Source organism: Homarus americanus, unplaced genomic scaffold, assembly GCF_018991925.1.
Source record: "Homarus americanus isolate GMGI-L3 unplaced genomic scaffold, GMGI_Hamer_2.0 scaffold10521, whole genome shotgun sequence".
Lineage (NCBI taxonomy): Eukaryota > Metazoa > Arthropoda > Malacostraca > Decapoda > Nephropidae > Homarus > Homarus americanus.
Genome location: NW_024738873.1, coordinates 42693 through 59566, shown reverse-complemented (window position 1 = coordinate 59566; position 16874 = coordinate 42693). Strand labels below are relative to the sequence as shown.

The window sequence follows — 16874 nt, the reverse complement described above, 5'->3', positions numbered from 1 at the left end:
TCAACTCTATTCCCCTACTTGTTGACTCTCTCTCTCTCTCCACACCTGTCACTGTGAGAGGCTGACAGCTGCCTTTCTTCTAATCTTGCAGGTGTATGTCTTACACATCTGTCATATTTACCCCCTAGTTCCCCCACACACCTGTCAAACTCCCCTCACAAACACACACCTGTCCAATTCCCCCACACACACCTGTCAAATTCCCCCACACACACCTGTCAAATTTCTCCCACACACACACACGTAATCAACCAGTGTATTCACTCCTAGTCAATCTCACCTTTATGCACTGTCACTGTTGAAATGCCCTGTAGTATGACCTCTCCCACCTAGTTATTATATATCATATTTGTATCACTTATGTTACTTGTATATTATTGGTCAAACAAGAGAACCATTCACTAATTATGTAACTGTATATTTTCAACCTTCCGGCTGCCATGATCTTTCAATAAACCGTTTATTATTATTATTATTATTTTATTATTATTATTATTATTATTACATCTAAAAATAAATGAACAAAAATATTTGTTATTGAAAGAAATTTGAAAATATGACAAAAAAAATTACAAGAAAACAATAATAATAATAAAAATATTAAAGAAGAACGAAAGAAAATTGAATAAGGTTAAAGATTAAAGAAAACGATAAACCTAATAAGAGGAGTAACTCGTACAAAAACAGCATGGAGAAGGTTGAAGAAGAACAGGAGAACAGAAGAAGAGGAGAACAGAACAGTAGAAGAGAAGAACAGAAGAAAAGAGCTGAAGGAACATAGGGAGAGAGGCAGACAAGGAGAAACAAGGACCGGTGTTATGAAGGAGTAACTCGTGTAAAGAGTGTTGTTCCTTCACTGAGGATTAAAGAATTAAGGAGGAATATATGTTTTCTTGTTAACTGGTGTAGCGTTCAAGGGCAGGGAGGTGTCGACAGGTGGAAACTTTTGGGGGTATTCTGCTTAAAATTGTGTAATGGCGTTTAAATTTGGTATTGTATTTGGGATTCATGATTGTATTTTTTTTTATAGAGTTGTATTTAGCTTTTAAATTGTTGTAGTGTTGCTAAATAACGTGTAATCGTCTTAAAGTTGTTGCTTGGTGTGCCAGTCCTAATAGGCCCCAGGGCTTCCATGACCCTGAAGATTATAGGGCGGAAGGGGAGGGGGACGAGATGGGTGAAGGGTAGACTGGGGAGAGGAGGAGGAAGGTGAAGGGGAGGGAATGGGAGGGAAGGGGAGGGGTTGGGAGGGAAGGGGAGGGATGGAGGAGGGAAGGTGGGTGGAGGTGGAGGGGTTGGGAGGGAGGAAGTTGGAGGAAGGAGGGGGTGGAGACTAATTAGTGAGGAGAAAGACAGGAAGGAAGGAAGGAAGTGAGAGACGGAGAATCGAGGGAACACACACACACACACACATAATTAAAACAGGTGAAAAACTGAAGGTAATGATGGCGGGCGTTGTTCAGCCGCTGACAACAACACGTTTACCTGACCTCACTCTGCCTTAGGTTAGGTTAGGATTAAGTATTGTGTTGTGGTGTATATTTCTGCACATATTACCGCAGCTTCTTTGTTTCACCTTTTGTCTCTTCTAAAGTTCATGTTGTTCTTCTCTCCCGTTATCTCTATCTCCTTCGTCATCCTTCTCACTCTTTTTCCTCCACCGTTTTACAGCAATTTCGCTAAATGATGGAACACTGACATTTTTGTGGTGGGTCAGATGGTGGATGGTCTAATGGGCCCCTGACCTACGGGGCCCTGACTCTATGGGCCCTTGACCTATGGGCCCTTGACCTAATGAGCCCTGATCTAATGGGCCCTGACCTACGGGCCCTGACCTATGGGCCCTGATAATAATGCTTGAGTTGGGGTTTCAAGACTGGGGGTCTCTGGAGTGCTCTGGGGGTCTCTGGGTGCTCTGGGGCCCTGATGCTCTGGGGTCTCTGGAGTGCTCTGGGGGTCTCTGGGATGCTCTGGGGTCTCTCTGAGTGCTCTGGGGTCTCTGATGCCTGGGGTCTGGGATGCTCTGGAGTGCTCTGGGGTCTCTGGAGTGCTCTGGTCTCTGGATGCTCTGGGGTCTCTGAGTGCTCTGGGGGTCTCTGGAGTGCTCTGGGGTCTCTGGGATGCCTGCGGGTCTCTGAGTGCTCTGGGGTCCTGGGATGCTTGGGGGTCTCTGTGATGCTCTGGGGATCTCGAGTCCTCACTGTCTCTTGGACGAAACCCATCTTAAGAAGGTTTAGTCTCAGTCCTGTACTGATAGGGTGGTATGTACAATGGGTCCCCCCACACACACACACACACACACACACACACACACACACACACACACACACACACACCCACCCACACACACACACACACACACACACACACACACACACACACACACACACACACACACACACACACACACACACACACACACACACACACACACACACACACACACACACACACACACACACACACACACACACACACACACACACACACACACACACACACACACACACACACACCACACACCACACCCACCCACCCACACCCACCCACACCCACCACCCACACACACACACACACACACACACACACACACACACACACACACACACACACACACACACACACACACACACACACACACACACACACACACACACACACACACACACACACACACACACACACACACACACACACACACACACACACACACACACACACACACACACCACCCCCCCCCACCCACCACCCACCCACCCACCAACACACACACACACACACACACACACACACACACACACACACACACACACACACACACACACACACACACACACACACACACACACACACACACACACACACACACACACACACACACACACACACACACACACACACACACACACACACACACACACACACACACACACACACACACACACACACACACACACACACACACACACACACACACACACACACACACACACACACACACACACACACTCTCCTGGCAGCAACTGTGTTTCCTTTAATTCCTGTAAGCAGTCACGTTCCTCCCACTACCACACTACTTCTACCACACTACCACCTCTATTTCACTACTTCTACCACACTAATTCACTACTTCTACCACACTACCACACAACCACACTAGTTCACTACTTCTACCACACTACCACACAACCACACCACCACACTACTTCACTACTTCTACCACACAACCACCCCTATTTCACTACTTCTACCACACTACTTCAATTACTTCTACCACACAACCACACTAGTTCACTACTTCTACCACACTACACACAACCACACTACCACACTATCTTCACTACTTCTACCACTAATTCACTCACTTCTACCACACTACCACACAACCACACTAGTTCACTACTTCACCACATTACCACACAACCACACTACCACACTATTTACCACAAACCATCTCATTTCACTACTTTCTCACACTCACCACACAACCACTTTCTCACACTACCAACACTCACACACACACAAACCATCACATCACTGTTCACTGTTGAGCCATCACTACCAGCGTGGGTGTGGTAGTATGTAGTGTGTGTGTGGTGTGTGGGGTGTGGGGTGGGGTGGTGTGGTAGTGGGGTGTGGTAGTATGGGGTGGAGGGTGTGGGTAGTGTGGGGTGTGTGGTAGTATGGTGTGGTAGTGTGGGTGTGGTAGTATGGGTGTGGTGTGTAGTATAGTAGAGGTGTGGGTGGTAGTGTGGGTGTGGGGGATGCGTCAGTGGTACAGACTGCAGTAATATGTTGTAGCCTGGTGGTGCCTCCATACACGACCTGACTCTACCACACACACTGGGGTCTATTAGACTTGGGGTCTAGTTAGGACTTGGGGTCTATTAGGACTGGGGGTCTATTAGACTGGGGTCTATTGGACTGGGTCTGTTAGGACTGGGGGTCTATTAGGACTTGGGGGTTCTATGAGGACTGGGGCCTATTAGGACTGGGGTCTATTAGGACTGTGGGTCTATTAGGACTGGGGTCTTTGGGACTGGGGGTCTGTTGGACTTGGGGTCTATTTGGGACTTGGGGTCTATTAGGACTGGGGCCTGTTAGGACTGGGGTCACAGACTGGGGTCTAATGGGATCGGTCTATTAGGACTGGGGGTCTACAGGACTGGGGTCCACAGGACTCTGGGGCCCATAGGACTGGGGCCCACAGGACTGGGGCCCATAGGACTTGGGGTCTCATAGGACTTGGGGGCCCATAGACTGGGCCCACAGGGACTGGGGTCTGTTAGGACTGGGGCTCTATTGGGACTTGGGGGTCTATAGGACTGGGGCCCATAGGACTTGGGCTCATTGGACCTGGGGTCTATTAGGACTTGGGGTCTATTAGGACTTGGGGTCTATTAGGACTGGGGTCTATAGGACTGGGGTCTATTAGACTGGGGTCTATTAGAATTTTACAATAATCTCATAAACCTCTCAGGGTAATAAATAAGGGTGGTGGGTGGTGGGTAAACTCACATCGTTAAGGGAAAGGTGTACGTGACCACAGTAAGGCGACCACAAACTACAGTCCATCCTCACCTCCCTTCCTCCCTCACCCCATCAGATTCTAATACTACCACTAACTCATCAATAATAATAATAATAATAAAATAATAATAATAATAATAATAATAACAAACAGTAGGAAAGTGCCTAATACTTACCATGACTTGAATACTCTGGCTCTAGTCACTAAATAGTGCCAGTCAGCGCCAGTAATGTAATATCCCTGGTAAGTAAGAGTACAGATGTTGTGCCTTCAGAACACATCAAGGAGGAACGCCAGTCAGCTAATAGGCCCCTCCATCCAGGTTCCCTTGCTCCACCACAAGATGTTTAATTTCACCTCACCTCTCACCTCTACCTGGCACCTCCCCTCACTCTGGCACCTCACCTGGCACCTCTACCACCACCATTTATCACACAGATCGTTGGCCACATAGTTCAATATTTATCACTTTATTCAACCAAACTTCGATTATTGAGGCAATGACGGGGCTGACGAGGAGCTGACACTATACTGCTTACACCATACTACTGACACCAAACTGCTCACACCATACTACTGACACCAAACTGCTCACACCATACTACTGACCCCACACTGCTCACACCATACTACTGACACCAAACTGCTCACACCATACTACTGACACCAAACTGCTCACACCATGCTCCTCACGTTGCTGGTGAGCGGGCACTGTTCTTAGCCGGGCCGACGAAGTTGTTTGAAGACTCTCCTATTCCCCTTCGTACCTGGTGGTAAGTCGAAAGTTGCGTGAATTCGTATTCAGGGAGTTGTTGAGCTTCCAAAACTTGCTTAGACATAAACCATTTACTCTTCAGGTTACTGCCCTCGACCTTCAGGCTTTACGCCCTCGACTCTTCAGGCTTCTACGCCTAACTGTGAGACATAAGGCAAGCATGAACTTAGCATGCTTCTGTTAGGTGCCAAACGCTTCTGCGCTTCCACCTTACACGAGGATGTAGGGAGTGCCCAATAAAAAATAAAAAACATACTCCTGGTTAGGTTTAGGTTAGGGTTCAGGTTAGGTAAGGTTAGTTATTCAGTCATTAGCTGTGAATACCTTTGGCGAATACTCTCACACAAGCAGTGGAGGTCTCTGGGCCCACCTGAGACGCGCCAAGGACTGTTGAAAGTATTGCAGGACGCGAGAGAGAGATGAGGATGAGGAGGGGTAGGAGAAGGGGAGGGACCAGGAGGGGAGAGAGGAAGAGGAAAATAGGAAGGAGGGAGGGAGGGGGAGGGAGGAGGAGGGAGGAGGGAGGAGGAGGAGGAGGGAGGGAGGGAGGGAGGGAGGAGGGGAGAGGAGGAGGAGGGAGAGGAGAAAGAGAGGGAGGAGGGAGGAGGACGACGAGCAGGAGCTTAGTTTAGTTTACCAAATTTATTGACAAAGCTTGTAGTAGAGTTTGCCTATTGTGAGTAATTCAGTCAGGTCTTGACACTGAGGGTGGTATCACTGCCACACAAGACAGTGGTTCATACACAAAGAAATACATCATATTCATTAACAGTATATAGACCAAAGTCATGTGGGTGATATATCACTGTTCATTGCCACGCAGGACAGTGGCTCATAGTCCAACTTCATCACAGCCCCGCAGAATATGCCGACGTGTTACTTGACCAATGGTCCAGTGTGTCACAAACACTTCCCTGCTTCCTGACATACAGCAATATCTTAAAGCTACACACAATAAGAGGGGTTTCAATTTTGAAATAGCCTGTCTTCACCAGACTTACTGACCAGTTTCCTATAACTCACCACGAACTAACAACAGCACTAATGAAGGTGAATCATCCTCCCTGGTGAGGATGACATAACCTATAACACCCTGAGATTGTTGAACGAGATCCCAACCATCCACTGCTTGACCTGTATCAAATGAGCCTCACACAGGTATTCTGCCAAAGACGTGGACTCAAGGATACAGAGTACCAATCCCCAAAGCTAACTCTCCAAACCCAGGCCCACTTAACTCACATCCTGTATGAGAGAAGTTCTTGAAAGAGTTGTTCTCAACCGTCTCATGTTTCAAGTCAGACAAACTGGCCTCTAATCTTGTACGGGTCATGCCTGGCCTGCACACAGACATGGCTTTGCAGAATATCTTTTGTCTCCAAAAGATAAGACACAAACAGCCTTTCATAGACCTTAAATCAGCCTTTGATGTAGCTAATAGAGACATTATACTTGAGCAACTAGCTAATTTGGGCATCCAAGGTAACCTCCTGACATGGATAAAGGGTTATCTGTCCAACAGGTATGCTCTTTGTTTAGGGAGTGCAAGTACCAGAATTAGAGTATTTGAGCTTGGCACGCCTCAGGGAGGAGGTAGTGTTAAGTCCTATGATCTTTAATATGCTGATGCACAAGCTTATTGCTGACATTCCAGTTCAGCCGAATAAACTGTAATATGTTGATGCTCTGCATTATGACACAGACCAAGCTCAGGCTCCAAGTCTAGCTGGATGTATTTGCTCGGAGGACTGTGGTCTCATAATATCTGTTAACCAGGACGGGGGTCCTCAATCCTTGTCCTGCTCAATTCTGCCTCTTGACTATAACATTAACAGCATGCTCCTTGAACTATGTAGCTCTTATAAATATCTTGGAATTTGTGTGAATACGAACTTCGTCAGCAACCTTGGGCTAAACTAATGCAGCGTATTACCCTAGAACCCTTTGTTGGAAGGGCCATGGAATTAACATCACCTATGCTCGTACTTTCTATCTTCACTATTCGTTCTGTAGTTGACTATCATGCTGTCCATCTTGTGACTATTCCGCCTAAGCAACTCAACAGCCTTGAGGTAGTACAAAATGAAGCCATGCCCATCATTCTAGGATGCCCAAAATCAACCAGAATTGTAAACATGAGGAAAGAGCTGGGCCGTCTCTATCTGAGAGATAGCTCTACTTAATACCATGTTTGTGTCAAAGTTTTGAAGAACAATGGTCCCAAACTACAGCTCAAACTGAGTTGTTCTATCTAAGTAATCCCGACCATCTCGCTAACCTTCCACAAGAGACTCTCTTTAGGGCGTGGCTTCATAAAAGTGTGTAGCAGATCTTGAAACTGAATGTCCTAATCACCCCAGACGAACCTATTAATGCCATTCTCAATTGGCTGGACATATCAGTTTTTATTAATTACAATTCTGTTGGTAGTAAGCAAATGTTAAACACCGATGGGTGAGATGTGTCACACTAGAAACAGTCACATAGAGAGTATAAAATCAAGAATATTATGCTTTAACTGGTGGTTCTGTGCAGACAAACACAGGCTGTGCAATTGTAATATATATAAAGAAAGGAGATGATAGTGTGTCCGAGCAGCAGCGATAGAGGGCGGAGGAGGAGCAGGAGCCCCACCCACTTTTACGTAATGGACCAATGGTGACACAAACATCTGGGGTCAGGATATAACCTACTGGTTGACTCACCACCAACAAGTATGACGTCTCACCACAGTAGCTAAAGGGTGTACTGTACTACCTTAGCACCTGATCCACCTGTCTCAGCTGGATCGGGCATTTTAGCACCTGATCCACCTGTTTCCAGCTGATCAGGCTCACCCAGCACCTGATCCACCTGTCTCAGTTGACTGGACTACTCCTAGCACCTGATCCACCTGTTTCAGCTGACTGTATTACCCTAGCACCTGATCCACCTGTCTCAGCTGGATCTGGATTACCTTGGCACCTGGATCCACCTGTCTCAGCTGACTGCATTGGTCTTAGCACCTGATCCACTCTGTCTCAGCTGGGATCAGGCCACTCCTAGCACCTGATCCACCTGTCTCAGCTGACTGACTACTGTAGCACCTGATCCACCTGTCTCAGCTGGACTGATTCACCTCACACCTGATCCACCTGTCTCAGCTGACTGCTACTCCTAGCACCTGGATCCACCTGTCTCAGCTGACTGGATCACCTAGCACCTGATCCACCTGTCTCAGCTGACTGGATCACCCGAGCACCCGATCCACCGTCTCAGCTGACTGGACTACCTTTAGCACCTGATCCACCTGTCTCAGCTGACCTGGACTACCCTAGCACCTGCGATCCACCTGTCTCAGCTGACTGTGTCATTCTAGCACCTTGATCCACCTGTCTCAGCTGACTGTGGCTCACTCCCAGCACCTGGATCTCACCTGTCTCAGCTGATCTGGCTGTCCTCCTAGCACCTGATCCACCTGTCTCAGCTGACTGGATCATCGTAGCACCTGATCCACCTGTCTCAGCGCTGATCAGGTTTCCTAGCACCCGATCCACCTGTCTCAGCTGACTGTGTCTTAGCACCTGATCCACTCTGTCTCAGCTGACTATATACTCTCAGCACCTGATCCACCTGTCTCAGCTGACTGTACCTCCTAGCACTCTGATCCACCTGTCTCAGCTGCCACGGTTGCTAAGGGCGGGACACAAGGCGATAGAACCTAATCGACTGGTCAGTATCGAGTAATTTTGTTGGATGCCAGTAATACTTTGGCACCTCACCTAACTCGGATGCCAGGTGAGTGCCCAATAACCCCCCTCCTGCTCCTCACCTCACCTATTTTGGGGTAAATAAGATCACTAACCTTGAAGAAACGGTTAAGGGTCTCCCATAAATATCTCAGCAACAACGTACAGGAGCTGTAGGGTGATTGTCGAAAACCAAACCTCACCCATAGGACTCACTTGGACTAAATATATAATGATTAAGGACATTTGGGTTGGGCAGTATCCCAATCATTTGGGGCCCAGACGATCTGGAACCTGCTGGAACTCGGCCCATCTAACAATTAGGCCCCCACAGCTGTTAGACTACACTGGGGCGACACAGCACAGTCCCCATACATGATTCAGAACAGCACAACGGAACTAACTCACCCCAACAACCACAATGCTGCACTGCTGTGAATTTACGGGGCTGTAAACTTTTTAATATAGCACAGCACCCTGCCACACCTGCTAGTGCTGTTAATGTATTGTGTGTGTGTGTGTGTGTGTGTATGTATTTTCTATTAACACTGAGAATGTCCATTAGGACAGGGGCCCATTAACATCATGGGGTCTAATAGAACAGGGGGCCATTAACTCTACGAGACCATTAGGACAGGGGCCTATTAACTCGAATGGGACTTTTAGAACAGGTGGCCCATTAACCTGAAGGCCTAGTTAGACAGGGGCCATTAACATAAGGGCCCATTAGGACAGGGCCCATTAACTTGAAGGCCTATTAGGATAAGGGCCCATTAACTCGAAGGGCCTCATTAATAGTATAGTTCATTAGGACGGGCCCATTCACACTAAGGGCTAATACAAGGCCCGCCTCCAGCGTCTAGTGTCTCAGCAAGTCTTGTAGTTCCACCTCAATGTTCTTGTTGATTCAGATTCAGATTGCCCACGAGGGGCTAGTTTATTGGGCACCCTTACATCCTTTTGCAAGGTGAAGCAGAAGCGTTTACAGTGCCCAACTGGGAAGCATGTTGTTCATATGTTGCCTTTATGACGCATATGCATTCAGGGCGGTTACTTGAAGAAGGGTCGCGGTTTTATTAGCAAGTTACATAAGGTGACGGAATGATGAGTTGTGTGGGGGAATTCTACATTTCATCTGTTTATGGCAAAGTGTGGCAGGTCCCTTGTGCCAGGTCCTAGTGCCAGGTCCCTAGTGCCAGGCCTGTGGACTAGGGGGAGGGATATCTGTGTTCTTGTTTGATATCCTGAGACCTTGTTTTGTGTAGAGCGCCTCCTGACATTATTGACACCTCATTTAACACAAGGCTGACACTTCCTGACGTTTTTCAGGTTAGGTAGGGTCAGTTCAGGTTAGTTAGGGTTAAACCCCCGTCAAGTTTAGGTTTGAGGTAGGATAATGTTCCGGGTTGAGAGAAAACGACTGCCAGCCACTGCAGGTGACCGGTGGTAGAGTGCAAGGAGGGTCGTTTAGAGAAGGTCATCCCCGGTCCTAAAATATAATCTGATAAGGTCTTGTGTGTGTGTGTGTAAAGATTACCTGTGGTGCCCAATGCTCATATAATACACACTGCATAACAACCTTTTAATACCTGACCCTGACCACTACTCCTGACCCTGACCAACTCCTGACCCTGACCACTACTTCCTGACCCCTGACCACTACTCCTGACCCCTGACCACTACTCCTGACTCTTGACCACTACTCCTGACCCTGACCACAACTCCTGACCCTGACCACACTCCTGACCCCTGACCACAACTCTGACCCCTGACCACAACTCTGACCCTGACCATGTCCTCTGACCCTGACCACAACTCCCCAACTCTGAACTTGACCCCTGACCACAACCCTAATTCTGAACTCTGAACATTGCAGGTAGGGTGTAGTTCATGGTACTGATCTGTGGTCCTGATTATGAAACCAGGTTGAACCTCTTCTCTCCTTCACGTCACCCTCTCCCTCCCCACCTCCTTCCTTGTTCTCCCCTCACCTTACCTCATCAAGTGATCCTCTCCTACCCCCTCCCTCCCTTCCCTTCCTCTCTCCTCCCTAAAGAGTTTCTATGAACCTCCTCTTCCTCCTCCTCCTCCTCCTCCCTCCCCAGGTGTATAGCTAAGGAGATAATCGCCAGGCGTAGACACTAACGCCAGTGCTAAGCGACCAACATGATAGTCAAGTTTACGCCGCAGGTCGCTCAGTTAACCCCGCCGCCATCACCACCTACTACTTCCGCCACACCACCACCACTGCTACTGCCTCACTTACTTCCGCCACCACCACCACCCTACTACCTCCGCCACCACCACCACCATCACCACCACTACCTACTGCCACCACCACCACCCTCACCATCACTCTAACCACCACCACACCACCACCACTACTACCTCCGCCACCACCACCACCACCACTGCCACCACCACCACCATCACCACCACCACCACTACTACCACCACCACCACCATCACCACCACACCACACTACTTCCGCCACCACCACCACCACCACCACTACTCCGCCACCACCACCTCCTACCACTACTGCCTACCACCACCTCCACTACTACTGCCACCACCACCACACCACCACCACCACCACTACTACCCCGCCACCACCACCACCATCACCACCACCACCACTGCCACCACCACCACCATCACCACCACCTACCACCCCACCATGCCACCACTTTCTACTTTATCGCCACATATAGTCACATTACATGACATACCACACCTGAGTCATACCTTGCATAGCCATGATCCCATTGCCACCATACTCACTGTATCATGCTGCTAACCCTCCAGCACCATTACCTTGTAAGTCATACTTAACTGTACTACCTGTGGCCATAGCAACAATGCTACCTACCTAGCTCACCTTAGTATATATGTACCATATGCTGCTTTTACCAACTTAGTTTCCTGTCATGCTTAACAAGCCATACTTGGTGCCACCTGTTTTACCAACATCGTGGCGTGGCACCTGCACATGGCTCAGCTCGTAGTGCTGCCTAGCTCTTAGCTCTTTACCATGCTTAGCCATAGCCATACTTAACACTTTGTACTTTCTGATACACCAACTATAGCAGCAAGTACTACCACTACACCTCCGCCGCCACCACCACCACACTACTTCCACCACCACACCACACCCACCACCACCACTACCACCACCACCACTACTACTACCCACCACCACCACCACCTGTTACTTCCGCCACCACCACCACCACCACCACCACTACCCCACCACCCCGCCACCACCACCACCACCCCCCACCACCACTACCCCCCACCACCAAGGTCGTTGAAATATTCAAGCTGAACTTTCATCAGCCCCTGTAGCACCACCTGAGGCTCCCCTGCTACCACCTGAGGCTCCACCTGTACCACCTGAGGCTCCCCCTGTACCACCTGAGGCTCCCCCTGTACCTGAGGGCTCCCCCTGTACCACCTGAGGCTCCACCTGTACCCACCTGAGGCTCCACTTGTACCACCTGAGGCTCCCCTGTACCACCGGCTCCTGCTTACCACCTGAGGCTCCACTTGTACCTGAGGCTCCCCCTGTACCACAGAGCTCCCCTGTACCCTGAGGCTCCCCTGTACCACCTGAGGCTCCACTTGTACCACCTGAGGCTCCCCCTGTACCACCTGAGAGCTCCTGCTTACCACCTGAGGCTCCACTTGCTTGCCACCTGGGAAGCCCCCTGTACCACCTGGCCCCTGTACCGGCCCATCTGTACCACCTGAGGCTCCCACTGCCACCTGAGGCTCCACCTGTACCACTTGAGGCTCCCCTGTACCACCTGAGGCTCCACCTGTACCACCTGAGGCTCCCCTGCCCCACCACCTGAGGCTCCACCTGTACCACCTGAGGCTCCCTGTACAGAGTGATGCAACAGGTCAAGTGATGCCACCACCTACACCACGCCCCCGCCCCTTCACGCCCTCCCCTCGCCCTCCCCCGCCCCTCCACCCCTCTTCTGGGTTTATTGGTCAGCTTCATATATTATATAAAAGGTTCACGTGGGCCCCAGTGAGACGGACGGGAGGCTCACACACCCTGGCGAGACGGTGGGAGGCCGGTCACACCCAGAGACAGACGGAGGCTCCACACACCCAGCAGAGACAGATGAACAGCGCGGAGGCTCCAAGACAGACCGGAGCTCCACACCCAACGAGACAGATGAACAGACAGACAGGAGGCTTCAACAGTTTATGGTCATTAGCCTACAGTACTGAGTCTGTCCGGAAAATATCCAACCATTGTGAATATTGTGAGAACTGGTCCTGGCCTTTTGTAACTTGGCAGCCACTCAGAGAACTGCATGCATGAACAGCCACACTCCCCGTGGGACAACTCAGTTGACCGGCAGACGCCGTTGAGTAAGTGTGGGTACTGTGTGACCGTCCCATTTACAATGACCAAGCAATAACGAAGAGTACTACATCGAAGGTCTTCACAGGCTGAGGATGCGGTAGAAAACAACAGCAGCTGTGGGCAAGTGGTGACTGGCAGCTTCATCGTGACAACGCGCCTGCCCATTCTTCACATCTCGTGCAGGGTTTTTGCAAAAATCTCATCACCCAGGGCTCTCAGCTACAGCCGGTGGCTCCCTGCGACTTCTGGCTTTTCTCAAAGCTAAAATTGCCGTTGAAGGGGAGATTTCAGACCGTGGACGAGATTGGAGAATGCGCAGAGGCAGCTGATGGAGATCCCGAACGAGGGTCTTTGCAGACTGCTTTGGAAAAGTGGAAGGGCGCTGGGAGAAGGTGTGTGAGGTCCCAAGGGGAGTACTGAAGGGGACTAAGGCGCCATTGTCCTAGGTAAGCAATAATTTTTTTAACAGTAAATGGCTGGATACTTTCCGGACAGACCTCGTATATTGTGTGTGGGGCCCATCTGGACTGGGACTCCTCAAAACTGGGGCCCAATCGACCAGAACTACTCCTACACTAACCAACAGTGGAGGGGGGAGGGGGGAGTAGAGGGATAGGAGGGGATAGAGAGGGAGATGTGGAAGAGAATAGAGGAAGAGGGAAGAGGAGGAAGGGGATGGAGGGGGAATGAGGAACGGGGAAGGAGCGGATAGGAGGGAGAAGGATGGGGATAGAGAGGAGGAGGGGGATGAGGGGGTGACACACAACCCCACCCTCCCCTATGCTGTGTTGAGGGCCAGGAGACAGTGAGGGAGGCAGCCATGGTCACATACTATATATACCTGTAGTGTGACCCTCCTGCCCAGACACCTTACCCACACCTCTCTATAGTTAGCCCACTACACGTCTGTCTGCCTGTCTGTCTGTCTGTCTGTCTGTTTATGTTTCATCGCAGGATACTCTCTCTCTCTCTCTCTCTCTCTCTCTCTCTCTCTCTCATTGGGGTGTGTATGGATTTATCTGCTTACACACACACACACACACACACACACACACACACACACACACACACACACACACACACACACACACACACACACACACACACACACACACACAACGGTATCTCAACCTCAATTTCCGGTCTACAGGAACACGCCGCTGCCTTAACTAATTCACAAGAGACCGTAAGTTAAATTACCTTCCCCTAGCTGTTAAACCCAGACTCTGAAGTTAACTGTCTATCTTAACACGAAGGTTCCTAAGTTAACTATCTATCTTAACACAGAGGTTTTTAAGATCAGGTTAATATCAAACTGTCTCTAACTGACTGTCTCTAACTGACTGTCAATAACCCACTTACGTGAACCTGTAACAGTCACTTTGGACATAATACCAGTTAAATTTATATCAAGTTAAGGTGAAGAAGGAGAAACTCAATTAACTGATCTTTTACGTGAGAGAGAGAGAGAGAGAGAGAGAGAAAGAGAGAGAGAGAGAGATAGACTCAACAGGTGTGTACGGGCCCACAACTACCATTGATCGGGGGGGCTCTCTCTCTCTCTCTCTCTCTCTCAGTAACCTATTTACTATATATATATATATATATATATATATATATATATATATATATATATATATATATATATATATATATATATATATATATATATATATATATATATATATATATAAGTATAACAATCATAGGAAGCTACTACTACTACTACTACTTTTTTTTTTTTTTTAACGTGGCCTCCAGCCTCCCCCAATAGCCACACCTTCGCCACCATTTATTTACCTTAATATTAAATATCCTAATACATAAGAAACTATCCTATCTGTGTTAAATTATTAGTTGAGCCGCAGATCCATGCGGCATTCAGTGACTGTAGCCTCATAGTCGATATCTGCAGCAGTTGTCGGAGTAGGGGCAGAAGCTCTCGTTCCCCTGAGGCAGAGCAAAGCCGACCGAAGGAGAGAGAAGGACAGTCGACATCTCATCCAGGCTGTGACATAACTTTTGGGCTGCTGCTTCTGTTCGGAGATCAGCTCCGCGAGTCTGGCGTAGAAACATCTTGCACTTGGGCCCATCCCACCAGAGGTTGTGAACACTAGAGGAGTGAAGCTGCCTTGATCAACATTTTGAATTCTCTCCCCATATGCCCTTCTCTTGTCGTTCTCGTTCCTCCTATGCGCAGCATCGAGAGCTAGGTTACGGTGACAAACGGCCATGGGATCAAAAATCCTGATGTCGAAGAAAGCTCGCTGTCCCTGCGTCCAGAATCCTCGAGCACTGACGTCCACACGGGCTTCGTTAGATGTGTTTGAAGTCCTGTGTTGGAAGATCTCGCCATCCAGTGGAAGGAGGGTCGGTTCTACCATGACGTCCCGACAGATTTCCTTCAACATGTTTGCTGGTGAGATCCCTTACCTCGTCAGCGCCTCATGCATATGAAGCCCCCCCTTTTCTGTAAAACCATGGCGTGATCGCCATCATAGAATATTACACACGCATTGGGAGGGCAACCATCTACTGGCCAACTGGTCTCTGTGAGCAATGGCATCTGTAAATTTTGCTTGTTAAGGCTGAAACCATTGCCTTGGTCGGTAACGGAAGTTAGCCAGTTCGGGAGGCGCCCACCTCCTGCGCTATAGCTACTTTTTTTGTCAAATTTTTCGAACCAGTAATAGTTGTCATAACATGTCATTTGCAGTGCTGCTTTGATCTGTTGTAATGGACTCACGGGATCTTATTAACTCTCATGAAAGTCCACTTCCCTGTTGCATCTTGGGCTATTATGTGTGGTCAGTGAGGCTGCCGTGAGCTTAAGTGAATTTTGATGTTCACCATCACTACTACTACTACTACTACCATCACTATTACTACTACTAGCTTAGGTTAAGTTGGTACCCTAATATGACCTACTGTCCACCTCTGTCCACTAGGCGAGTGACCTGACCTGACCTTGAGTGTGTATGGGAGTTGATCTGTCCAGCTGACTCACCTGGAAAGAAAATATTACTTTTAATATTTTATTTTTAATTATGAAAATTTTATAATTATTACAGTATTATACAGTTATATCTGGGGCCCAGTCCTGATAGACCCCAGTTCCGACAAACCCAAGTTCCGATAGACCCCAGAGCCAATAGACCACAGTCCCAATAGATAAGATAATGGTTACCCTTCGTGTACGAGGATGGCCGCCCCAAGGGCCACCTAGGCGTGAATTTGTTTAAGGTGTAGAAGCTGTCGCCAACACAACAACCACACCCTGAGTTAACGAGCTGCATGACCCAGTGTCAAGGAATAGTCGGAGAAGACCGGACAACTCGCCAACTGCACTGGCTAACCATTACCCCGGAACACGATCCGCAAGTCGATTAACATCCAGGTCCCTAATTACTGCTGGGTAGACAGAGGCAAATGGCGTCAAGAAACTTGCCCATAGTT

The 16874-nt window shown here is 48.8% G+C and overlaps 1 protein-coding gene across 1 annotated transcript; it reads right to left on the bottom strand.

Moving 5' to 3' along the window:
• Positions 1 to 1821: 1821 nt before the first annotated feature.
• Positions 1822 to 6660, bottom strand: LOC121874387 (extensin-like). Its single transcript, XM_042378515.1, has 3 exons — positions 6549 to 6660; positions 4162 to 4363; positions 1822 to 2206 (listed from the first exon to the last, which is right to left on the bottom strand). Exons 1-3 carry the CDS (start codon positions 6658 to 6660, stop codon positions 1822 to 1824), a joined length of 699 nt encoding a protein of 232 aa, XP_042234449.1.
• Between the last annotated feature and the right edge of the window lie 10214 nt (positions 6661 to 16874).

Coding starts and splice junctions, on each gene's coding strand:
- LOC121874387 (XM_042378515.1), bottom strand. CDS start 6,660: ATGTCTGTGTGCAGGCCAGGCATGACCCGTACAAGATTAGAGGCCAGT. Junction 4,364..6,548: donor GAACTTCTCTCATACAGGAT/GTGAGTTAAGTG, acceptor AAGTCCTAATAG/ACCCCAGGTCCAATGAGCCC. Junction 2,207..4,161: donor GTCCTGTGGACCCCAGTCCT/GTAGACCCCCAG, acceptor GTTTCGTCCAAG/AGACAGTGAGGACTCGAGAT.